This window comes from Rhopilema esculentum, unplaced genomic scaffold (assembly GCF_057945365.1).
Source record: "Rhopilema esculentum isolate cy_ngs unplaced genomic scaffold, ASM5794536v1 HiC_scaffold_36, whole genome shotgun sequence".
NCBI lineage: Eukaryota > Metazoa > Cnidaria > Scyphozoa > Rhizostomeae > Rhizostomatidae > Rhopilema > Rhopilema esculentum.
Window position 1 is genome coordinate 1,317,899 of NW_028300847.1, and position 27,106 is coordinate 1,345,004.

The 27,106-nt window shown below is 34.6% G+C and overlaps 2 protein-coding genes across 2 annotated transcripts; both read right to left on the minus strand.

The window, feature by feature from the left end:
- Positions 1-26,617, minus strand: LOC135688141 (forkhead-associated domain-containing protein 1). Its single transcript, XM_065204861.2, has 32 exons — positions 26,435-26,617; positions 23,601-23,766; positions 22,154-22,404; positions 20,356-20,452; positions 20,018-20,079; positions 18,281-18,432; positions 17,804-17,993; positions 16,704-16,982; positions 15,833-15,910; positions 15,369-15,473; positions 14,939-15,046; positions 14,456-14,623; positions 14,161-14,328; positions 13,643-13,818; positions 12,557-12,797; positions 12,143-12,253; positions 11,852-11,971; positions 10,637-10,751; positions 10,087-10,276; positions 7,489-7,595; positions 6,668-6,960; positions 6,386-6,524; positions 5,671-5,795; positions 5,096-5,200; positions 4,294-4,413; positions 3,715-3,815; positions 3,320-3,371; positions 2,762-2,875; positions 1,894-1,977; positions 1,151-1,222; positions 889-957; positions 1-554 (listed from the first exon to the last, which is right to left on the minus strand). Exons 1-32 carry the CDS (start codon positions 26,531-26,533, stop codon positions 477-479), a joined length of 4,335 nt encoding a protein of 1,444 aa, XP_065060933.2. The 5' UTR covers positions 26,534-26,617; the 3' UTR covers positions 1-476.
- LOC135688144 (methyltransferase HEMK2-like) lies at positions 23,773-26,426 on the minus strand. The gene has a single exon (XM_065204864.2). The coding sequence runs from the start codon at positions 26,276-26,278 to the stop codon at positions 25,637-25,639; it is 642 nt and encodes a 213-aa protein (XP_065060936.2). The 5' UTR covers positions 26,279-26,426; the 3' UTR covers positions 23,773-25,636.
- Positions 26,618-27,106: the final 489 nt, after the last annotated feature.

Genomic DNA, 27,106 nt, shown 5'->3' on the forward strand with positions numbered 1-27,106 from the left:
TCCATTGAAATATTTGTGTACCATTACAATTTAAAAATATAATATGTACATCTGATTATTGAGAAAAGAAAAAAATCTCGAACTCAACGATCTTTAAACTGTGATGAAAAGCTGTTAAAATGTAAAATCGTGATAAATTTTTAATCAGATAACGGTTCAGATCATAAATATTCGAACAAACTTGAAGACAGCACAGCATACGATAGCGTTCGGAGTTTTAAACCTTGGTACCACCTCCGGTATGTTTCCAGAGCCGCTTCTCCAACAGTCATTACACAAGAAACCTAGTTATGCAAAATGCTCTAAAGAGGAGCAGATCCATCGCACGTGATTTAAAGTTATCAAGAACTCAAAACTTTCTCTTTATCAGTTCTAAAGTGCTCTTCGCTAAAATTCATTTGTCAACATGCTTAAAAGTGCAATTTGTTAAAATCTACTCATCAATCTTTCTGCTTCATATGATGATTGCTATGATATTAAGAGTGCTTCCATAACTCTTCAAAAGCAGGCTCCGCAGTTTCCTCGATGGGTTCTTCTCTTGGGCTCAGGCGACTCTAAAAAAACAAGAGACAACAGAGCATAACACAAAATATAACACTCTTAACAATGCAGCTCTATAAATGTTTTGTATCTAGTTCATACAAATACTTTGCTATTCACAATTTTAAACCGATAAAGAAGACACAAATTGTTTCTATCAGGCCTTCTATTTCTGCAAATAAGGTCGATCCTAACGTTTTCAACTTAGATTGACGTTATTCAAGGACACAAAAATCTTAAAATCTATCAACACATCAAACAAAGTTTCATGGTATAGAAAAAGACGTGTAGAAAACAGCAATGTTATTCTTTAAGCGTAGTGTTTGAAACGACAGTTCGATGATTTACCTGGTTCGTCTGAAACTCATGAAGTCTTGCGGCAGTTTCACTAAGCTCTAGGTCAGCTGAACGAAGTTCCTGTAAAAACAAAGATAAAATATTCCAAAACTATTACTTACTAAAAAAGCAAACAGGATGGTTTACCAAATTTAGATATGGGCTTCAGGCTTTCAATATCATTCTAAAGGTAAGCAAATTCAGAACAAATAATGTCAATTCAAAATTGCAAAAAGAAAGTTCAAATGCTATGTTCAAATGAAAGATGAAATACCTTTTTCAGGGATTCGATTTCATAACTTTTCCGCTTTAGTTTTTCAGCTTGTTTTCTTTTCTTCATCTCTTCCTAAAATTTGAAAGAAGTTATTGGATTCATGAAGTAATAGTAATAAGTAGGAAGGTATTTGGTGAAAGGCTTCAAATACCTGTATAAAATTAACAATAGAAAAAATGACATCTGTCTGGGATTTTTCAAATTTATATTTATGTAATTCCGCAAAATATTTACAATTTATCGGATATAGCTAAACTTAAGATATATTTATAAAAGATACAAAGTTAAAGATCGATGGATACAACATGCTCTATCTAACACAGTTTCCAGTAAGTTTACCAGGACACAGAGAGAACAAAAAAGGTTTTCGAGTCCAGTGCCCTGATAAAAATATGCAGAGGACAAAAATGAATTTTAATTATATGGAGTTTATAATAACAAGAAAAAGGAAATAGCTTGTAAAAAGCTCAGTAACGTAACATCTAGAAGCAGGACATTGCTCGAGCAATAAGTTAGTATCAAAAATAGAGATGACCCCATACACATATTTCAAGTACAAAATAAAACACAGTTATTCCCCTCTCTTATTTGCTGATATAGATTGGTGTCTAGAGTGGAAAAATAAATACACCCAGAGACAAATAGATTAAAAATTCTAAGTGTTGTGTTCTTTTCCCTTGGTCAGAGGCAATAACAGCTCAGAGAAAACCTCAGCTATTAAGAGTTACTGGGATAAATTATACCTTGTGCTTTGTTTCGTCATCTTCATAACAATGATGCCCTCTGTTCTCCTTCTCGCGTTGTTGTTCTAAATCCATCTTAAAAACCTTAGAATGAAAGATACAATTTAGATTTTGATATTCTAATTAATAACAGAAATTAATTTTGAGTATAAGAGGAGAGGGGGGGGGGGGGGGGGGCGGAGTTACCGGAGCAATAATCACACACGATACCCAGATTATTCTTTAAATACATGAGATGCCCTTCTTAGTAAAAGTGTTAAGGGCAGCAAAAAATATATTTATTGCTGGGGATTTCAAAGCATTGTTTTGTTAAACGAGTTACTTGATTGAGCATTTAATTGAGTAGTTCTGCAATCATTTGAGACAAAGTTCTTCTGGTTTGGAATTTTAGGCAACTTTAACTAATTGACATCTTCAAATAACCAAAGAAGGAATGTATCTTCGGCTTTATTTTTGGAGTTTAACTTGTAATAATCAGTTCTCGACAAATTTGATAAGATCAACTTCCAATACGATTTGTTGTTTCATTACCTTACCTGTTCCAAGTCCAATACAACGATTGCAAGCTCATTAGCGTCATTGAAAAGAAGTAAGAAGCCTTAAAAGTCATAGATATGGCAAACAAATGATCACAAACCTTCTTGAGCTCAATTTTATAATAGGCACATATCGTTTTGCTATTTTAGCGAAGCTGCTATAATGTAGTTCCTAGGTTCCGTATGTTTTTGCAGCTCTAGCTCGTAGAAGAAGTTAACTCTTTTTGGGTCCCTAAATACATCCCCGAACATTTATATCACAGATACTGACACTTTCGAGAGCTGAATCGATGTTTATTGGAATAAAAATGTCTATTTCATCAAAAAATTACCTTTCTTTGCGACAACGATTTATTCAGTCTCTTTTGTTGGTCCAGCTCTTCACGCACTCTTTTCAGGGCTTCTCTCAAGCAGTCGATTTCATTCTGTTTACTTCTCAAAGACGTCTGGTAAAAATATTAAAAGATCAGAAGATGAAGCTTACCAAAACCAAGCCATTTTGCATTAATTTTACAATGGGAAAAAAACAAATAAATCACTTTGTATATCAAGCACTAGTTCTTTGATGAAATTATGCTTCATAACATTCAGATTAGAATTTCCTACATAAAACGATGCATAGTATAGCATTATAAGATGAAATGGTTCAAATTAACTACACATGAGAACAAACGTAGGGTGAAGATTCAGATTTTTGAAACATCAAGTCTCTATAATTTTGCAGTATGAAGTACTTTTAAAACTTTATCGACACGAAAACTTTATCATGTACGGCTGATCAGGATCCTAATGATAACAGTACATATTGTACTGATAGGTTATCCAGTTAAAACATTCGATTATTATTATTATCATTATTATTTATTATTAAAAGGATAACTTTGGCTCACCGACAAAGAAATTGTTTCAGCCGACTTTCTTCCAGCAAGCTCTTCAGTGTCTCTGTTAGTTGCAAGAAGTTCAAATTAATGGCACAAAGAAAAACCAAAATTGTTTAGAACGCAAAAAAGTAGCCCAGACGATCTTATAAAGACTTCTAGTTGGCTCTTCTATCAATAGTTAAAATGCAAAAATTTGCTTTAAGACATTCAGTGTGTATAACATTAGTACGACATCGATATTTATGCCAGTAAATTAGCTTAACGTTGAATTTAAGCGTAACAGTTAGTGTGACAACATGAACCTGAGAGGTAGAGCACAAAAGTACTGGAAATGTCCAGTTTATGTGACATGGAGCATTGTAAAATTAACGGGTAGATAGAAATATCATGATACATATTCTTACCTTAACTGAGTCAAATCTTTCTCATATCCTCCAAGCAACTTTTCTTTACGACCAAGTCTTTTCTGTAGGGCATCTAGCCTTTTTATTATAGTTTCTAAAATCTGAAACAGTGGATTTTATATCATAATTATGCAAAATAGATAATCATAAAAAGCCGATGCCATGCACTGTCCTGTATCATTTCTGAAAACTATTCAAATTGGATAAAAACTCGGTAATCAGAGTCTTTACAGGTTACAAGTCTTAAGATATAAGATAATGAAGAACTCTGCCTATAGGGCATTGAACACTGTGTGACAGACAGTAAAATAGTATTTTTCATTGAAAGCCAAAGATATAAAACTTTCACTTATCTAGAATAGGTTTACCTCAAAGCCTAGTAAACATCTCACGATAAATTAATCGGAAAGTATCAGAAAAAGAAAAAAAGTTTCCATTGATTTTAATTATAGTCCTGGCATAGTAAATTAGCATAATTCTTAAAACAGCTGAACAGCATCTTTCCACGTTTATCTGGTACTTTTTTTTCAATACATGATATAAAGAAATGAATCACTACATTCAACTTTTCTAACATACATTGTTCCTTCCATTGATCAGCTTTTCCTTCTCTTTTGGTGGTACGTGAATTATCGTTCCAACCTTTTTCGGCACCTCCATGTCCAACAAACCGCAAACGGCTCGCATCAGATCAATGTACTAACGATTCAAAATGAAATTGTGAATTTATAGCATAATTAGATGAAATAACTAAAAATCTTTATCAAACGAGAATCACTAAAGAAATTGAATAGGGCTGATGAACAAAAGTGTAAAAAACATTTTACATACAAAGACACAAAAGTTGAAAAAAACATAGAAATAAAAAAAGAACGAATTGACTTACTATAAAAAACTTTTATTTGATTTCAAATAAAGTAAAAGAATAGATATTTTTTTATATTTCAGTGTGTTCATCTTACATTTGTAATTTGCAGCAATTTTGCATCATGGCGGAAAGGAATTTTTGATTCGTACCAATTTAGGATCATAGAGAGAGCTGCAAAAACTATTCACTCGAGTTTGATTCATATCTGTGCAAAGGTGCAAAAGGAGCATCAAAGGGAGAGAGGGGAAGAATTAACAATAATGAATCTTTCCTTTTATAAACATCTTTTCATTCATGGTTTCAAGCACAAGAAATAGCAGCACCAGATCAGAGATAGGTAACACGCTTTACGGAACTGATACTGAGAATGGTGTTTATGCACATGAGGAGCAACGATTAAAATTCATCAGATCAATTGCAATTAGCTATTATACCAAAGAGAACCAAATAACAAGGCTCTCTTTGAACAGCCGGAATTCTCTGAAAACGGGCGAGCAATAAGCCAATACTTACAATTCTCTCACTGATATCCAATGCATCTCTTGTTTCGTTGTGAGCGAGTTTTTCAATAGCTAGCTCTTGGTTTACAGAATTCAAAAGTTCTCTAGAGACTCGGGTCTACGGCAAAAAATGACGTCATAACAATTAAATCATTCATGAATCCTAATATGTTGTTGGATTGCATTGAAAAATCTTGGGTTAGCAAAGAAAATTAAAAATTTGGCTTCTTTATATGCTTTTCGAAAAAGAGAACTAATTGCTTAAACGAGAAAACCGCACTTTGTGATTAACATCTTGTGCCGTGTCTTACAATCGAGCTTTACTGGCCAGGTCATGTACGGCTTTCTGCAAACACAGTCAAGGAGCAACTACAGGTAAAAGAATAATATTACCCTATCATGAAATTTTGATTCAAGACTCCCTAAAATATGAAATGAAAAATTCTGAGCAGTCTCTTTACCAAAAGAGGAAGTACTGCCAAGTCCTAGTGGCTGACATAAGTAATGTGACAGATTGAAGTACAAATATGAATAAAAGACAACCAAGCTGAATAAAGTCGAAAGAAGGAGATGTTCGACTGGGAATACCTCAGACTGCAGTTGGGTCTCGTCTTTGTACATATCCTGTTCCCTAATCGCCAGCTCGCTCCTGAGTTCGGCAAGTTCCCGTTTCATAATACCTACTTGCTGTAAGGCGGCTTGTTGAGATGGATCTATAACCAAACCAAAAAATAAGACTTTTCAATCGCTCTACCATGCATTCTGTTATCTTAAAAACAATATTGTGAACGAAATGCTATCTTAAAACCAAATTTGCAAATCAATTTTAAAGGCAAGGGACTTGGCCTTACAGAAACGAAAACGTTGGTTATATGGAAATATCAATATCAAGCAGTAACTAAGCTTTTTAATGTGTTTAGAAGGCATGCGTTAAAAGGCGTGAACATTCACCACCTGGATGTAAACTTGCCACTATAGTTTGGACCTTATTTGAAAATATTTATTTTAAAGAAAGTCAGACAAAAAAGTACCTAAGCGCAATGAATAGAATTCTGGCTTTAAAAGGCTCTATAGAAACCATTACCCGCTTTTGTTTCTTATTCGAAGTACAAGATTAGCTAATTTGGCTTTCAAAGAGATTTATCATTCTTCCAATTAGATTCTGAGCTAATGAAGAATAAACAAAGACGATACAATGGAACGGCGGCCACAATTAATGAAAACTGTAACAATAGCAAACCAGAACTAGAAGGTTTCTTGGTATTTTGTGGGGATGATAAACCTTATAATTTCATAGGCTTACAAGGTGGCTGGAACTGTTCAAGGTCTTTAATTCTCTGTCGCATTTCAGCAATAGCCTCTCTCTGTCTCAAGATTGTCTGATCGTGTTTGTCACCAAGGCAACGAGCTCCAGCTGCTACAACTTCTTGGCTGGCAAAGGCCTAGAGATACGAGATACCAATGTAAAAGATCATTGTAATAATCATGATTAAAAATTGCAAACCCCTCAAAAAACTAAGCTTGTCCAATTCAGTTCAAATAACTAAACTTTCAAACCAAGGTTTCTTAAGAAAAGTCTAACTACCTGTTTTGCGATTTCTAATTTTTCTGCATCGCCTTCATCCTCCTTGTCCTCATGCGTCCTTATCAGCTGAACAATTTCCTTCCCTTTCTCTTTCAGTTTCTTTTCCTGTTCTTTGGTCACAAAAATCTGTTCTTTCAGTTTATCATCTCTCTTTAGAAGTTCTTTCTTTTGTTTTTCAAGCAGCGCTGATAACTCAGTAAGCTGCTTTCTTTGCACAAAAAGCTCTTCGTCTTGTTTCACTATTCGTGTTTGTAATTCTTCAATCTTCTGTTTCTGAGTATCATCGAGTTCGCCTAGACGGTTTAAATCGATAGATACATTATAAATGAACTATTGGATGAGTTTTTTGACGAATTAATAGAAGTCACATCTTGAAAATTGCACGAAATACTGGAAGCATAGCATACTAAAGCACTTTTCATCTGACACTCTGCAGCGTATAAACATTGAATAATGACCGAAAGTAAGCTCTTGCTTTTACCCATCAGCCACCCCCAATCTACCATCTAATTGAAGAATCAAAGAAGAAAGATTGCAGGATTCATATTGCACTTGGCTTACCGAAGGTCTGAATCGCAACCAAGGCCGAAAAATTATGAAATACTTTTGAAAATTGACGAGAAAATCTACCCTTACTTAGGCTTTTGCTGTTAGCATTTTCCACGTTGGGCGCAACCTTTTACATAGAAAATCCTCAGATTAAAATTATATCACCAAATCCTTAGTGCTTTTATCAAAAGTTAGAGAAAAATTTCACCAAAATTCATAGATCCTAGTGGCAAAAAATAATTAAAAGAGGAAAATGAAGATTTCCACTGCACCTGTTATATCTGAAAGCCTTGCTGAAGCTCCAGCTAAATCTCGCCTCAGACCCCTGACGACTTCTGATTGTTCATTGGTTTGTCTCCTTGCGTCGCCTGCCTCCTTCCTGGAACGTAAAATGTGGCGCTGTAATTCTCTTAAATATAAAGCTCAAAAACATCTTTCTTTTTCATTTCAGGCCAAAAGTGAAAGCAACTTCTCCCGGGTATGAAACAACTGCTTCTACAAAATCGTTGCGTATGCTATAAACTTAGGCACACTCATAGCTAGATGCAACACCTTTTAAAGGATACAATCAGAAGGGGTAGTTTATGGTAAAATTAGAAGGGGTAGAAATAATAACGATATTCATGTTTCCATAAAAAAAGATGATAAGGGAAGAGACAAGTAAATTGGATAAATACTAACAAAATGAAATTGTACTAACATTTAACAGTAAATAGTAAGAAGATAACAATAAATAACAGAAAAAATTCATTAATAACAACATTTTTCTAAAAGAGAGTAGCATATAGAGGGAATTTGTGGGAATACACGATGTCATTTTAAAAAAACTTTGTGATATCGAGCTATTGGGCTAATAATTAGGAGAACATAACAACAATAGGATCTATCGATAAAATGGTGCTTATATTAAGACATATGTAGGGGTACTTGATATTTTCATTGTGAGACTCCTTGCAAGGATGGTCATCAGAATAATTATAAAATTGGCAAAAATGACGTAAAAGTCTCGATCTTAGGGGTTGAATATTTCGAATACAGGCAGAAGACCTGGCAGTACCAGTTCGGCACACTTACATTTTGAACTGAAGTGTGTTTAATGAATGTGATCAAATCCAAAGTTTTGCTAGAAAGCAGGTCTTTTGTGCGTTGGAATAGTTTTAGGCTAATATCTAAATCTACGTTAGAACAATCGAGTATAATTTCAAACAAAAACTGAATCAAAATGAATCAAAATTTGATGGTTTGCGGTACCTCAAGCCGATAATTAACCCCCTTAAAGGGTAAAATTATACACGATAGTTCTAACGTAGATTTAATCGTAATTCGATCCCACAGACAATGCCATTGAAAGATTACTAATAGAAACGATGATTCCGTATAGATGTCTTGATTTCTAGGAAGATTTGCAGGAAAAACTGATTCAAAAGTTGTAGGAAAAACTTTGAAAAACAAAGCAGTGGAAGCTAGATATCATATTAATAATTTGAAAGGTTTTAAGAGATATACATTAAGTCGTCTGGGAATAATATACAGCTATTAGCCTACCTCCATTGCACGATCTGACTGTACGAGTACGAGGTCATCTCGAAACACAATTATCGTAAAGCGGTGCTGAAGAATTCTTCGACAAAATACCGTTCAAATGCCGCAGCATTGGCGTATGTGGAACGTACCAATGCCTATTCTGAATCCCCTTAAAAAATACTGGCCTCTTAGATCGAATTTCAAAACAAACTTTCTGTTGATCAAACCAATCTCTGTTCAACTGTTCTCGTTATATTTATTTGTTGACAAATACTGGTTTTAATTTACTTGCCAATACCTTAGTGAAAAGGCATACGCCAAAAAGCAAACAAAAATTAAGTCTTTGCATATCTAAGGATCACTTTGTTTGGTTTATTTGCTTATCGAGCAAATGCTGATGCCAAGCTGACAGGGGCTCTAGAAGTATCTACATTTCATTTGTAGCCCTATAGTCTATCATAAAAATGAACAATCGTAGAATAGTGTATGTTTCACAACAAAAAGCTCAAATATCGTGTTCCACGCATCATTATAATTATCGTCATCAGAACGTTTTTTCCATTTGTTTCTCACGTGTGAATACAAAGTGCAATTATTTTCAATTGATTATATCCAATTTCATACAGTTTTATCGATAAATGCAACTTCAATAAATGTAAAGAATAGAAACAGCGATAGAAAACATTTCGATACGACTATTGATGTTAGGGCCAAATAGTCCTGAATGCAAAATCATTTCACACTAGAGGTGAAATGGTGCCAAAACTCCCTTATCACAAGAGCTTTAATAAGATTCAATTATTTATGTTACGTGTTTATATCAATAAAACACGGGAGGGATTTGGTTGATAAGACCTTGCTTTAGCCTTAGAAGTATCCTATAAAATTTATCGTAACATTGCCTAGAAAAAGACTGGCTGTTTATTTCATGCTGTTTATAATATTATTCTTACCAAATCATAATATCATATGATTGTTGATCATAATTAATACTAGTTGTTTAAAATACACATTTTCATGAAGACTTACTAACAAAATTGAATACTACGGTTCAATTTTTTACACGGCTCAACAGTGCCAGTGCAGTTTATTTTGGATTCAGACTTTTAATTGATTTGAAACATATAAAGTAAGGGAACGGTTTCACTTAAGATTTCATTCAGACTATTAGACTTATGGTATTATAATATTATTTTTAGTCTTGATTACATTATGGTGCTTAACAAGTACTATTCAATATCTTGTACTGCTTATTTCTCACACGATAAAACCTATTAATTGCATAAATTCATTAATCGTTGCAACTGACAGAGCCTTAGAATGTTTGAGCATGTAACAACAACTACCTGAGAGCGATGACCAGCTGCTCCAATCTTTCAATCTCCTCTTTTCTTCGGACATCCTGTTCCAATAAAGATATGTCCGTTAAATTAGCAGCATCTCGTTTGTAAACCTTTCGAGGCGAGGTTGGCCTTGATATCATTCTTTTTGGACTTTTAGGCCGAGGTGAAGTTTTACCGGTGAGTGAAAATGAATCTACAAAAAGATAGAAAAAAATTGATAAATTTTTGTGCATAACTTTGACTTGAGAATCTATAAAGATTTAGAAAAAATTGATAAATTTTTATGCATAACTTTGACAAATCTAAAGATGTTTCAAGAAAATGCATTCCCTACTGAAGATAAATACGCACAGCCTAAAGCAATAACAGTTGATGAGATATTTTCGATAAATGGTAAATAAAGCCATTTCACGAGGCTTGACAGCTGTAAATAGATTCAACTATTAACGAAAACTTTGTCATTGATTATCATTGATTTTCCTTTTCACTAGATATCTGTTTTAGCGAAAAATTAGAACAATGGTTCACATGATTGCAGAGCTCGATTGCCTACCTCTGTACTGCTTCATGTAGGTTAGATCGTCATCTGTTTTTTTCCTGCTTTTGCTGAGCTTCAGTAACTTATCCTCAAGTGCAACAATTGTCAGACTGTATTGGTGGGCTTGTTCCTGCAATTATGTGTTTCAAATGTTAAAGTTATCATTTTAGTAATGAGAGACATGTAATATACGCTAAGAAAAATACCAAACCACCTTAGAAGTTCTAAAAGTGAATCATCTTAACTAGGTGCCATAGCACTTTCCAGGTAGCCTCCCACTATTGTTTCTGGCTCAATCTGGAAATTGTGTCAAAGGGGTCCCACTGAACGTTAAGATTTTGTTTATTGCATCTAACTTGACATCGAACTTTCTTAAAGTGCCTCTGAAGTCCAAAAATCAAAACATTTTTTTTGGTTTGAAACCAATGTGAAATTTTTCGTTGATTTCGATGAATTAAACTATTTCCCAGAGATAGAATGTGAATATGCTGTTAAAAGGCTCGGAAAGTGCCAAAACACAGAATAGAGGCAAAAGAAAGCATGCCTCCAGTGACGTCAGGAGGTTTTGCTGATGTTGCTCAGGGAACATGAAAATTCAATAGGCTTAATGAACCAGCACGATAACAGCCCATCTGGCTAGCGATGGGATGGAGCAAAAGCGAATGTTGTATATTAGGCGAAAGCAACGCTCATGACGAAGAATGTTTAGACATAACACAACCAGGAAAAATATTTTGTCAGGAAAAACAGGTCTATTTTGACATGTTTTGAATCAGAGTTAGAAAGCCGCCGCCATAACAAGCTATCTGATGTTGCTTTGATAACAAGCGTTGATTTGATTTGGCCTAGCCACACAGAAACGATTATGATCATGTTGAAGAACTCACAGAGGGCGAAAAGTGAACTGGGCTTCATGAATGAACTTTGTCTATATATATTTAGCTTCGTTATTAACTTGATATTGTTACCAACTAGAACTCGATTCGTTGAAATTGTTGTCAACGCCACCTCTACGGCCGCTTATTTGAATCAAACCACGTGACTTTAAGGCCCCCCAATTACGTCACAGATTCTTTACTTCGTTTATAGCTAAGATCAAACTTTGTACAGCAATAGAAATAAAATGGGACACGATATAGCAATTCCGAAAAAAGAATTGAACCCAGAATTGTAAAATGTTTCTTTTAAATTACAGTTATTTTTTACATTAGAAGCACTTCAAGCACTTACTCTATAAACATTGATCTCTTCCAAACATTTCTGCTTCACTTCTTCCTTGTCTTGATTAACAGCCTCAAGTTGAACTTTATGATTCACATGAAGTTCTTCAATTTCTTTCCTCAATTCATTCTATAAAAAATACAAAAAAGTACAGATTACAGACATGACATAATCTCGCAATGTAATTCTCTTAATAAAGTTATATGTGGTATTCTGTCCAGATTTCTAAATGTACTTTCATATACAGTCTACAACATTGATGATATTGCCACAGTAATCAATATTCTTTAACGTATCAACCTCATTCTGTTGGGCTTTTTCCATTGCAAATTTTAGCTGCAAAACTTGGTCTTCCAATGTAAGCGATTTGCTTTTATGCTGGTCGATAGCGAGCTGTGTTTGGCCTAATTGCTGTGAAAACAAACAAAAATAGAGATGATAAATAATAACATCAAATTTAGGACATCTTAACTATCAAACTGCAAAATTAAGAAACATCACTGGAGAACATTCTAAAATTTTCAGGAAGATTAAATTTTCCTGAAACGAGCTTCCAAAAACTTTTGTAGCAGCAAAGAAGATTAGATAATTCAAGATATGTGTGTCCTTTTAGGGATGGTTTGCGTGATTGACACTTTCTTCGCATCCCCATTTAAATTAACGGTTTGGCAAAAATTCTAGAAAATAGTATAGGTATAGATCTTTAAAACATACTTTATGAAGCTCGGTCAAATTTCCAAATTCCCTTTCGAAGATTTTTCTCTCTGTCTCAATGGCCTCTGCAATTTTCTGTTTCTCTCTTTTCAAAAATTCGTGGCTCAGGTCCTGTATCTTTTTCTCTTCATCTCGTTTCAATTTCTCAACTGCCTTGGTAACTTCCTCCTCCGTATCCTGCAGAAACTTGGTCTTGAAGTTCTTCAAAGATTCTTCGTGCTCGCCACCAACAGCTTTCAGTCTGGAACAAGTAGACACAATTATCGAACAAAGAAAAAGCAAAAAGTTCAAAGGTAGTTATTAAGCGAACTCAAAAAATGACACCTTTTGTTGTGTGCAAAGCTACTCTCTTCGAGTGAGCAGAGAGGTTGGTTTGTGCATTTCATTACAAAATTGATAAATTATCTGTCACATCTTGAAATCTAGAAACAGTTAAAAGTTGCACGCAACTGATTGTCATGAAAATCTCTGCACAAAAGCCTTAGGAAGTGGCATGTAAACTCCTTCTGTCTATGTCTTTGGGACAACCAACCCTCTGAACTCCATTTGCTTTATAATTTTGCAAGCCCTTCACAAATCTAAAATATTGCAAATCGATTGTAACAAGCTCAACTGCAGGTTTTGCAAATTTACAAATAACAGCATTTTAAGATAGAGAATCTTCTGAAATATTGACTCGATCTCTTCCAATTGACAGCTGAATTCAGAAAAAAGATTTAACAAAAAAGCTCAACACTGTTTGTGGGTTTATAACGATGCCGTTTGCGGCTAAAATAGCGCAGAAATAAGGCCAACTTTTCGTAACAATTCAGCTTTCTTGCCAAGCTCCTTACTAAAAGATAACATTTAAATGGAAGAGCTAAAGATAAATTCATAACATATCTTAATATAGAATAACCAATGAGATTGTAAAGAGAGTTAAGATCGTTTCGGTTTCAGACGTTCCGGGCGACAAATACCTTACCCTGGTTACCAGACCCACTCTATAAAAAATGAGAGAGAGACTCACTCTAGATCAATTTTTTTCTATTTCATATAGAGTGAATCTGGTAGCTAAGCTACAATACCTGAACACGTTAAACATACCTGGCTTTCAAATTCACAATCTTCTCTTTCTTTTTCATTATTCTTTCCTTCATTTTTCTAATCAAATGAGGGGGTTCTTTTTTTCCCCTGTCAACTTCCATCCCTGCATCCAGCAAAGCATCTTCTATGCTTTGCTCCCAATTCCTTTCTTGTTCCAAAATACCGATAATTACATCCTGCAGAACAAAATAAGATGCATTTATATTATTTCTATATCGACGAAAAACAGATTGGTAAGTTATTAATCAAAAACCTTCTTTAGAAAAGGGGAGGAAACATTTTTCCCTCAAGACGGATTTTCTCCCTCACGACATTTCCCCCCTGTCTGCCCCCAGACCTTCATTCGCCTCCAAAACCCCCCTTCCCACTTTACCCACCGACCACACTGACCATTCAGTTGGTTCAAATAGCATTAATTTTAGCTCAATCGCAACAAGACTATCATAAACACTTGCAATTAGTATAAGAATGAATTGCTTTATTTTACGAAAACTCAGTAACAGTGCTAGCACACATACCTTGATCCATGATAGGCTGCCAGTCAGATCAAGATCGTGGATACTCCTGATCTCATCATCAAGAGATTCGCAAAGTCTACCATTTCTAATCAGCCTTTTTTCCATCGACGTAAGGAACTTCTCAAGGCCATGTCGATAGTGCTCTTCTTCCTTCGCGTAATGTTTCAACTGTAAAAAAAGAAAAGCCTCTATATACAAGCAGTTAAACTATGCTAAAAACTGTATATTCTTAACTTTTTACGACTAGTTGAATCTTCAAAATCTGATTACTGTAAAAGATTAAACATACTCTTACCTCCTTTTCATACCCATAAAGTTCATCAGCCCTTAATTTTAGGCTCGTTCTCTCATCGATGACTTTTTCAATTATCTTAATGAAATCTTCTTCATGAATATCTTTGTCTGGTTTAACTAGTCCACTGGCGTAAACAATACGTGATAATTCGTTCATAAATGTGTCTCTCTGTAAAAAAAAGATTCACAATTAAATGAAATATATAGGAAAAAGTATGTATGTAAGATTAATTTCTTCTCTACGCACTTTAAAACATTCAATAGATTCCTTACAGTTAACAAAAATTAAATAAAGACAACATAAGATTTTGAACAACACAATAGATTTTACTTGAATCTTCTTCAATATATGCAAAACCTAATCAATAATTTGCCAGTGAGTATATCAAGATATTTACTCCCACTAAGTTTTTAGTTTCCGAACCAGTACGACGCAATATTTTTCTTGTCAAGCAAAAAAGTAAACAAAATGTGATACAAGTACCTTCATTTGCATTTCTTTGAGTTCTATCCGGTTTGATTTATCAGCTCGCTCTTTTTCCACATACTGAATTCGCATGTTTTGCAGTTCTTTCTGCATGTGAACATCATTCTAAAACAAATTGATTTGCCAAGGAATATAAAACTATATATTGGAATGATTCACAGACAAATTCAACGATAAAAAGTTTGTTAAGGGCACAACTATGACGAGATGATACAGCCGAATCGCACATGGCTGAAAAGAGCAAGCGAACAGAGCCACAGATTGAATGCATAGAAAAAAAGAAACAAATTAATTATTTATTACATTAGTAAAGGAACAACTGAATATTTTTCAACAAATAAAATATACATTTACTGACACCAATAACTTCTACATCTAAACTGCATTCGATATTTCTTAAATTCGGTGTACTGGAAAATTATCAAACCTGTTTGCCTTCATCGATAATTCTTCTCAAATTTTCAATTTCATTCTCCATTTTATGAATTGTTGTTATCTTATCCTGAATTTGATGATCTGCATTCAACAATTTCTGTCAAAAAACAGTAGAAAATTAGATTAATAAAAAAGGAAGGTGGGAAAGAATATCTCTAACCAGTTTGGTTTACAATCAAATCGTACAGACAATTTAACAAAATATGCGAACGAGAGACGCAGATTTCTAAGTTCTTGCGGTATGATTTTCTGATATGGCGCTACGTGAGAGTATAACAGACCCAACTCCGGTGTATTGAAAACCCTGGATTTTTCAATTATCATAATTATAGTTTCATTGGCACATCATCTACTAAATGTGAAATAATATCCCGGACATATACGGAATTAACATTGGTTCTTGTAATGAAAACGAGCAACTGCTGGCATCGCTAACGGCATATCTGGAATGCTTACCTGTCGAAAGGAACCAAGTTCTTCTTCCTTTCTACGGAAATCTTTCTCTACTTCCTTGCTGGCTCTCTGTTTCGTGATCTGAAACAAAGATAGATTTCACATTGCAGGCCACATCGCCAAATCTATGCTTCTACATGAAATGCTACACTGTTAACAAGTTCATATAAGCAATGGTTAAGATTTGTGTCTAGATTACGAATGTTAAGCACAACTGCCATGAAATGATTATGCAAATGGAACTGATGATCATAACGATAAAAGAATCAATGACACGATAGCACCTTATAAACCTGATCAACAATACTGGATACTCTGAATGATAAGGCAATGACAAACGACAATAGCATATATACAGAAGGAATAATAATAATAATAACAACAATGTTTATACAGGGTTTTCTCTTCAATAAACAAAGCACTTTTATCAACGAGGGCCCTTTAAAGGCTACGATTTATGACAATAAAAGTGTCATGACAAAAAATATAGTTTTTAGGTAAAAACTGTTCACGTTTAAACATATATTAATATCGATTGTCCAAAAAAATATTTTTGCTTATGATTAAAGTGAAGGCAAATTATCTTTCTCAATGTATACTCTGATATTTACCCGTGGAAAAGGGGACTCACAAATATATGGGGCAAGAAAAAGCAATTCAACTCGAGAAGCTTAAATAGCTTAGAATAGCTTAAAAAAAGAATTGATTTCTTCTGAAATGATAATCCTAGATTAGTTGCTGAAAGGTGCGAGCTATTATCCTGGTGATGAAGGAAACAGATAAAAAGATAAAGCTAAAATAATGGATACTTCATCGGCTAGTGTCAGAGCACTTTAATATAAAAACAAAGAGTTATTTCTTCAACCTATCATACCTTTGCAGAGAGTGAGGCTATTTGGCTTTCCTTTTCTCTATTATCCCTTCTCAATCTGTCAACTTCATTGTTACTTTTTTGAACAAGAGCATCCTTTGTTGAAATTTCTCTTTGTAATGTTATTACCAAGGAAGCTGATTGAGTTTTCTGCTTGTTACTCTTCTCAAGATCAGTCTGCAGCTGAGCGATTTGAAGGTCTTTACGTGCTAATGTCGACTTCAGTGAGGCAATTACATCGGTTGATGCATCTGGGTATTGCCTTGATGATTTTCCAGCAAGCTTGGTAAGAAAAATTATAGGAGAATTAATAGCGACTCAACACAGAGAAAACAGTGCCTAGGCAACATTATTCAGTTTAATCAGTCTAGTTTAGTTTTGACTTGTTTAGGTGAATGAAGACCTTCTTATGGATCACTTTAGGAAAAAATCAATTTTGGAGAGAAGATCAACATCTCATAAAATTACATTATCTCCCATGACTACTGCTCAAACTATGAAGATTCAATAGGTATCGACTCAGTAGAAAAATAAAGGGCAGTTCCCTTGCGTAGTCAGGTCTAGACAACTTGCGCTTAATTTTAGATACACATCTGAAGCTCCATGACATTTTCTTCTAAATAATACTTAATGATGAGCAAAAAACTGCAGTCAAGCAGCATCTACAAGGCAGAAACGCATAATTGGAGGCACCCTGCTAGCGTACGTAGCAAGCAGAAGATTATGCGACCACGCTTTTCAGATGACTTTCTGCCTTTGATCTTAATTAAAGGCATTACGTCGTGATAGGTAGGCGTCCTCTGAAGGGACTTATTTGCGTTTCATGCGATTATTGTAGTTTCATGTGGATTTTGCCGTCATTGATTACAACTTGCCGTTGGAAAGCATTTTTGAAGCCAGTTCAAGAGATGTGCATTTGATCAGTCTCAGGTCCACCAAAAGTATTGCAGTATGAGAATCATAACTCGGCAAATTCGGGTAGAACCACTCCTTTTATAAAGACTCGATGCCATCAAATAAATGAATATCAAAACATCGAAATGATTAAGGCTAGGTTTAATAAATAAAGCCCTTGAACTGAATCAAATGTAACATGGTCATACCACTTCGTCCAGCCTTTCTTCTAGGTCCTTAATTTCCTTGTTCTTTTGATTCAACTGACTCTGGAGTAAGGCTAGCTTATGTGCACTGTGTCTTTTCAAATCGTCCTTCTCTTGGATGACATTTTTCAACATATCAGAATCATGTTGTGAGTATATGGACTCGCCAGAGTACTTATAGTCTAACCCAAACCTGATGAAAAAAAGTCATTATGTCATCAACCTTGAGAAAATAATGCTGGTATGGGAAATACGGTAACCGAGCATTTAAATATCCTAGCGACAATATTGTAAATTGTAAGAAATCCTAATCAGACAGCCAAAAACTATGAGTTAGCCATCATCTATATAAAATTGAGTTACTAGAATAAATTGTAACACCGCTCCATCTTCTTTGTCATCTAAATAACACCATATCATAAAACCTTATTATAATAATAGTAATATTTCATCAAAGTAATATTTTGCCACAATGCATACCTACGAAACTCATCTTCCTTTTTGCTCAAAATTGACCTCAGATCTGCAATTTCGTTGCGTAAGCTAACAATTTCACCATCTTTGCGGTTGCATTCGGTTTCAAACAATGCAAGACGTCTCAGTTCAAAGCCCATTTTCAGCAACTGTTGCTCCTATTGACAAAAAGCAACTTTACGGATTGAAGGTATGTTCATGGCGAGAAATTCGTTTATGAACACTTTAGAAAGAGGTTTCAAAGTAAACTTTCGGATAAGTTTACTCGCGCTGTAGTAGCTTAATTGTAGCTTAATTGTAGCTTTTTTACAACAATTTTAACTTATTAAAGTTTTTGTTGCTGCTGCAATTCAAAGTATCTTAAAAAAATAATTGAATTGAATTTTTCAAATGCTGAAAACTGAAATAAAAACATATAAAAGCAGCAAATGATATTAATTTAACAACCACACCCTTAAAAAGGAGATAAGTTTCTTTTGTCAGCAAAAATCCTTTCAGTACCCCTCCGAAGAAATGTTTATGGTTTCGCTACCGCTTGCGGCAAGGTGGGCAGTAGCTAGAATACTTGACTGCTGTGCTGATGGTTGTGAGTTGGAATCCAAGTCTGACCAATGGTTTGGAATGTTGCCTTCTGTCCAGGGGCGTCGCGACCGGGGGGTGTGGGGGGTGTCACACCCCCCCCAATAGTATCTCGATAGGAAATTTCAGGTAAAATCCGCCCAGTGGAAGAAACGCTTTAGGTATTTCAGCGACCTTCGTGTATTAACATCAATAAAGGATCAAGAAAAGATAGTTGCTTCTTTGGCTAAATACGATACTTCTTGATATGAAGGAAGATAAAAAAACTAATGACTTGAAGGTTTGAAGATTTCTTGTTGGCACAAAAGCTAAAAATCCAGGCACTCTTTAGGTAAAATTGTGTCTTCTGTCCATTTCCCCTAAAAAGGCATGCTAAGATGGAAAGAGGGATTTAAATTGGCAACCAGTGCTGCTTGTTACCTAGCTTTAGAAGTAACTGACAACATGGAACTTTTCAAGACCATGGCGAAATTGTACCAGTTGTTTTTATCTGCTGTTCAATTTGTTTGCAAAAAAAATGAATTTTCGGAAGAATTTGCCGCCTCGGGTAGTTGCCCGTCCTGGTATACAAATTTGCCAAAACCATTAGGAAAATCCGTTATTATCATTTTAATATGAATGTTGCGAATTATATGAAATTGTACCAGTTGTTTTTATCTATTGTTCAATTTGTTTGCAAAAATTAAAAAAAATTCCGGTAGGATTAGGAGGATTGCTTTAGTGAAATTTGCTTAAAAGAGTGCATTTTCCAGGGAAATGGAAGCATCAAAATTCGAAAATTTTCTGTTTCTTCGCCGGCAACCATGGTGCCGCCTCGGGTAGTTACCCGTCCCGGTATACAGATTTGGCAAAACCATTAGGAAAGTCCGTTATTATCATTTTAAAATGAATGTTGTGAATTACATGCCACACAGTTAGATTGGCAAAATGTATTGCAGAGGTTTGTGACACCAACTTAAGAATTTCAGGTAATTATTTGTTACAAGGCTTGCCTCGCGACGGCCCTGCTTCTGTCCTCCCCGGCAGCCAGGCAGGGAGGGGGAAAAATGTTGGGCCACATTAGGCTTCTGCTCCCGGAAGAGGGCTCTTCCTTTTCGATCTTCACATTAAACATTACCACAATAGCTTAACTTTCAAACAAGAAAGAAAAAAAGGGAAGCATACCAATTCATTGGCTTTTTCTTCTCCAGTCATATCTTTCATGTTCTTACTGAAGACCCACCGACCTATGGGGAAAATGATGAAAGAAAATCTATAAGGTATTTTTGAAGATAACAGTGTAAAAAAATATCAAAAGACATCTTTAGTCGTTCACTTAAGGCGACGTCACACTAAAATTATATACTGCAATTTTCTATAAAAAATCTAAAACGTAGACTTCTATGTTTTTTTCTTTTGATACTGTGAAATTAGTTCCTTTCGGAAAAATTGAAATTCTTCTTACGTCAGAAATCGCTGTTTGCTAATTTGAAATTGCTTGTTTACATAGAGCTTCGATTTACCTGACGATGATAGTCCCCCAGCAGATAATGGTCTCGAGTGCTTTGCAGCTGCATTTCGACTGGGCAGAGGTGGGTGTGGGATGATCCCGTCTGCGATCTAGGAAATAAATGAGCGCAAAAATATGATTCAACAGCGCAAAAACACGCACTGCAATTATTCTAAATTTTGTGATGGAATAATCATAGATTCATCAATAAGCCTGAAGGATTCCATATGTTGAATCATTTGACATTTAGACATTTGACAAGCTCCGAACTTTTAAATCGTTTGCAAGTAGCAGCAATAATGGAAGTAGATTGACGACCGCTTTTACATTTAGTGAAAATTTCTGTATTAGAAAGCAACATTAAAAGCATTAAATGTTTGATGATATTGTTTTTGTAGTCTATAGCTTTAAAAAGTAAAAACCAAATAGAAAAAAAGTATGTAGCTAATGTTACAGCCTATTAACAACAGGAAATTTCTGGATAGTTTCTAGATAGCCCTAAAACTCGTGTTGAATATTGAAAAGGTAAAGCAAACCCTGGCCGTTACAGGCAAGCGATAGCCTCCACGCTCCCCTCGCAACCTGAGGCGAGCTATGAATTGCTCTCCTAAACAAAACATGAAGGGAGAATCGCTCCCCTAAAATTTCCATTCATTTGCCCTTTTCCTATTCAGAGAACCCTGAAAATGTACAAGGGTTAATTGGTTTATTCTTGTAACAGCGATTTCTCCTGTCATTGCATTTTTGCAATTAACTTTTTGCTTGTTGGGCGGTTTTTGTTATGATAGGCATAAACTTCGATCTATTCAGAAAAGGATAGTTAACTGAAAGGTACGTTTATAGCGATTAGAATCTTTCAATCTAAAGAAAAAAGGAATATTTTTGAAAGGAAAGTCGAAGAAATTGATAGGAATTGTAGATTGGGGATATAATAAGACAGCAGGTCCCTTCCAGCAATAGAAACAAAACTATTTCGCAAAGAGAACAAGGTACTCTGTCTTGCAGATCAAAAACGACAACCAAAACATGGAATTCCAATATCCAGCAGCATTTACTGAAAAACCCAGATTGGGTGAAAAACTTTAACGGTGAAATGTTTCGCATTACTTGCAAAGCCTGATCATCTAGTAGTTTGTGAACCTATCTTCTACATAAACATGACCGACCGCTTTTGTGTAGACATAAGTGAGTTCGTTTTCACCTTAGGACTCCGTTGGTAACATTTTCAATAGGAAAGCGGCACTGAATAGACAACCTCAACAGTCATGTGCTCGAGTTTTCTGATTGGCCTTTTTCGATCCAAAACTGGGTATTTTAGCGTAGAGTTTTCCATCTATGTTCTGACGTTTTATTTTCTGAAGATTGCTAGACGTATAACTTAAGTTTGTTTCAAAATTTGTTTTTCAAAGCCATTTTCAAATTCTGTGCAACAAAAAGATTGTTTTGCAAGAGAATTGTTGTTTTTGTGTTGTGCCAGCTTTACATGAAACTGAAAGAGTCTGTTCTTTTAAAAAACTTCAAGTAAAAGGGGTGCCTAAGTCACGGTTAAAGCAAATGCAAATTGAAAGAAGTAAAACAGCATACTCCTGACTGAGGCTATTAAAGGCAACCGACAGATACAAAAGGGGCGATTGTCTTTAAAGTACATTCTATGTGTTACTGATTTAGCTCGCCACAGCAAATGACGGGAGCAATTCACAGCTCACCTATAAAAATACAAACGGCCAGGCCTGGTATAGGGCTAGTTATAAAAACTTATCTACGTCAATTAGTTTGAAAACAATTGGGTGATTTTCCCAGCAAAGGTCTACCGTTGCTTTCGCATCGAAGTATCCTTGTCCATAAGACACATTCCCAGCCGGTGGATATGGCAAGCTAGTGCTTGTTGTTTGGTACTGGTAGCTTGGACCTGTCGGGGCTGAGGGTACTGCAATTGGGGGCAGATGTGTAGTATCCTGAGCCAATTCTCCACTGCTTGGATAGGTTTGTGTCACATTCCATGCTTGATGAGCAGGCGGATAGATTGCAGCAGAACCTATTTTCAGGTCAAACAATGGTCCACCTAGAAAAGATGTTATCCAAATCAAAGGGGCAGAACTAAGTTGGGATTGACTAGGTCTGAAAATTCTTCAACTTAAAAAAGCTCAATTTTCAAAATTGAAATATTTTGGACCATTTGATGAGGAAAATTTATATCTAAGATCAATTATCTATGCAATCTAGCTGGGCATTCAGAAACTTTTTGCATTAATTTTAAAAACTTTATCATGCATCAAAAATAAAGATCACAGAGAGGATCAAACAGATTGTCTGCGTGTGGCAAATAGATATAAAACTATACAAAAACACAATTTAAGTGAGTGTCACAAATCTCTTTGAATTCTTGTTACTTGTAAGCACTTTGCAATCATAAGAATTTTTTATTCTTATGATTGCACGTTTCTTACAACCTTCCACGAATGAAATCATAAGAAAAAAGAATATATGAGCAAATATGTTATAAATGTTCTTTCTTGGACAGGGTCTTCTTTACAAGATGCGGTTTCCTTTTGAGATTTCCAGAAGCTTTGCTAATATTAGATAATTATTTCAAACTTATGCAACTTTAATCGAAAAGAATTGTAAGAAACACGTAAAAGATATCATAGAATTAAACTCAATTCAAATGGTAAATTTACAGAATTGTTGTTCAAACTTTCAAAGAGTTTAAAGTCATAGCAAGCTTTTCTTACTATCATGTTTTAGTTTCCGATTAGCAGATAGAAAGGAGTGATGAAATGTTTTCCAATCCAAATGATCTTAGAAAAAGGGCTCTCACTATATTGTGGCATGGGGTGTGACATCCCTTTGAAAAACATTTAATTGCAAAAACGAGGAGTTCTTTGCCATGCATGGGTGCTTCCTTAACAACATCCAAACTTGTCAGCAAAGAAATGATGGTTCATCCACATCTTTGGCAAATATGAACCCCCACTTGAACTCAATAGCTAGTGATAGCCTTGCTAAGGAAAGCTAAACTTGTCCCTGCTAAACAGTAGGATTTATTTTAGCAAATACATCACCTATTTGTCATGAAGATAAAATGAAATGAATTTCCTTTTGGGTTACAAAGAGAAAATTGAGATTTGTTTAAGTTCATCAATGTCTCCTTTTGCTTGTCCACAGTAATCTAAATTGCATCTTTAACTTCTTTTAAAAAATAAGAGAACAAATTAAAGGGTTTGGAAGTCTAAGAAATTATACAAACAAAGAACTTACTGAATCCAAATTGAAGGACATCGCCATTGGTAAGCCTTACTGGTGTATTCTGTACTCTGCATTCATTGACATATGTGCCGTGTGCAGTGTTAAGGTCCCTGATTGAATATGACTTATCTGACTCTTCAGCATATATAACTGCATGTATTTTATCAATCACTGGTGACTAAAAGCAAACAATGTTTTTTTTATAATGGAAATCAAATCAGATATTTGTAGTTGAGTGGATGATACTAAAATATTACAGTAAAATATCTAGTACTGAATGGAGAAGACAAGCAGTAAGAACTACATTTTCGATGTTAACTAGTTTTCTTACCCAGTACAACCATATAAATATATTGAATACATAAAAAGGGGGTTGAAAATATGCTTTCTCAGTAGTAATTGTTCAATTTCGCATAATTTCAATATTTTGGACAAAAATGAACAGTAGTGAAGATAATTATATGTTGTAAAAAGGTTTTGAATTGTTGATGGAAAAGCCAACATAACTGAAAATTGCCATTACTTTAGAGCATGCTTGTGGCGAGTGGCAGAAATTGTGGGGTTGTGGGGGGGGGGCAAGTGCTCCAAGCTTTGCTAAATTGTCGGTTAATACATGCTTTTGTCTGTAAATTATGTCATTTGTGGGAAAATTTGCTTGTTTTTGTGGGCATTGCCCCCATCTAAAAAACGAATTGAGCCACTGCTTACAGCATAGCCTTCAAAATCTATAAGTAGTGTAACAATTCAATATTTGCTTTATCTGACAATACAGAGTTTAAAGATGACTTTGAAAAAAAACAAATATTCTAGAAAATTATACTAAATCTTTTCCAAATGATAATCAAAACATATTTTAAGTTAAGAAATATATATGTATGTCCAGTTGTGGAAAAAAGACCTATAAGAAATGCCAAGACATGGCAGTTAAGGCTGCACAATCAGTGCATAGAAAATATTACCAAATAGAGTCCAAGGGTTAAAACAAACTTAATCCAATCACATAAAAGTCTTATTATGTAAAAAGATTTTAAAACTGCTAACTAAGTAATCTTTTAAACATGAAATATAAAAATGCACTGCGGGGGTCATAACAACATTGTGTTATTTTATAGATGGTGCAAAATAAAAGCAAACATAGCATGACTGTAGTAATTTTCATCTTATGATCTTTAGAGATCAGATGAATTTATATCCAGGTATGGATCAAAAAGAAAGTGAGAAGAAGAAAATGTGTTTGATTGATTCCTTTGAATGGTTTCTTTGAAGAGTGTTGGACAAGAAGTATTTCAGTATGCTATGTTTCCACTATTTTGTGTCATCTTCTAATTTTATGGTACCAAAAACATATTTAATTATGTTTTTATTCTTATTGCATACATCCAGTATGTAAAAAACAAAATTAACTTCATTTTGTAAATTATAAATGAGCAGTGAAAAGGTGCAGCTTAAAGGCAGGTTTGAAAGGTATTGCATTTTGACTTTGAAATGCAATACTAGGCTGTTTTTTCAAGGTAACTTAATAACCAAAGTAAAATGCTAGCTTTAACTTTAAGTCATCAAGAAATATAATGAATGTAACATGCACATACCAACTTTTGGTACAGAAAATTGCTTTGAAAATTTGAAAACTTGTTTTTATTTTTACTCCGTAAAGATAGTAACTGACAAAAGTTTGACAAAGTTTAAAAACTACATTTCAAGGATCAATTATTTATAAATGATATTTAAATAAGAAACTTTAAATGTTTTGCACAAGAAAGTATTGCAAGATTTTTTGAAATAGAGCTTCTTTAAATCATTAAAATTAACTTTGATTGATAATAACACAAGTTTGTTCAGTTGATGATATTTTGTGCAACTTTCATCTCCTGAGTTGAAAAACAATTTAATGGCTTTTGTAAGTATGATATCAGTTATTTTAATCATACAGGCAAAACCAGCTGTTGAAAAAGAAAATCAAAATAAGGGCAGAAAAATGATCAACTGCATCTAGAATTAATGTAATAAGAACAAAAAGTGATGTACAAAACAACAATTCAATGTTCAATCTATATATATTTCGTAAACTTAAGAATAACCAAATTCTCTATTCCAGCTTTTCTTGACAAAACTATATTCCCAGAAAGTCCAAGGGCTTTCATATTGTCGATAATTTCCATTGGTTTGTTTCTGTCTATAGCAACCATGTAAAATGCACCTGGTTTTGAGATCAACTTTGCAGCGATAGGCAAAAACTTATCAATGACTTCTCTTCCATCAGAACCTCCTGCCCATGAAGCCTCAATTGACCTACCACCTACTTCATTTGAAGAAGTAACTACGTATGGTGGATTGAATATAAGGACATCAACAAGATTCTTTAATCTAGGTAGCAGGGCTCTACCTAAATCATCGACAGTGACATCAATGCTGACACTATTAGATTTGCTCGTCTTATATGTGCAGTTCGCAGCTTTCTCGTTTATATCCGTGGCTAAATAAAATGCAGAATTTCCTATAGCCATTGCTAAGGAAGTCAATGTGATACCTGAGCCGCTGCCAATTTCTACGCAAATAGATGGCCTAAGTGTGGATATGAAGTTTAAATCTGTCTCTAGTGCATCTAACATCAAAAACGTATCCTCTGCAGGTTCGTAAACATCTTCGGAAAATTCTTTGCTCAAATGCGAAAAGTCGGGTGTTCTTAGCATGCTGTAATCTTTGTTTATGCCTTATTAAATAAAACAAGTACAATGACTAGCCTTAACACTGGCTATAGCGTTCTTAAAATGAGTGTGTCATATTTAGGCCATCATGGCCTCACTGTGGTGGTGGAAAACTATACGTTAGAAATAAACATTTTATACCTGAAGATTGATGTCACAGCCTTCACGGCCAATTCTGGTTTCTTTTGGTGAAAGAAAGTAGTGCGATCCATCAATTTTTGAAACAATTATACCTTGCATGCTTATATAAAAATTACTCTAAATTCAAGCTGCTTTTCTACCGAATTTAGTATACATGGCGACAATAATACAGCATGACAACGACAACAACAAAGAGCAATGTCAACTTGGATACGCAACCAGGGCAACCATTCACGGCTACAAATGCCACAAGTCTACAATTTTTAAACTGATTTTGAAGTAATTTTATGAAATATCCTTACAGCAGAAGAAGACCTTTCTACACTTACGTTCAAAAAGTATTGGGACACCCTTCGAAACTTCGAAGACATTTTATGCAACAAATTCGGAAAGACTTTTTTAAAATCTTTCTCATTAAAAAAGTACGGCAGTTATTTCCATGAAATTTTCACAAGACATTGTTGATATTTTGAAGCCTTTTATGTACGCCAAAAAATTAAAAATACATCTACCATAAAATTTCTATAGGTCTCGAGACGAAAACATGGAAGCTCTGAAAACTCAAGAACTGAGTTAAGAGAAGTGCTTACAAATTGCTTTCTACTATAATAAAGTAAATGGGTTTTGCGATATTGCATCAATTCTCGGCTGCTCAATGAGTGCAGCTTTTCT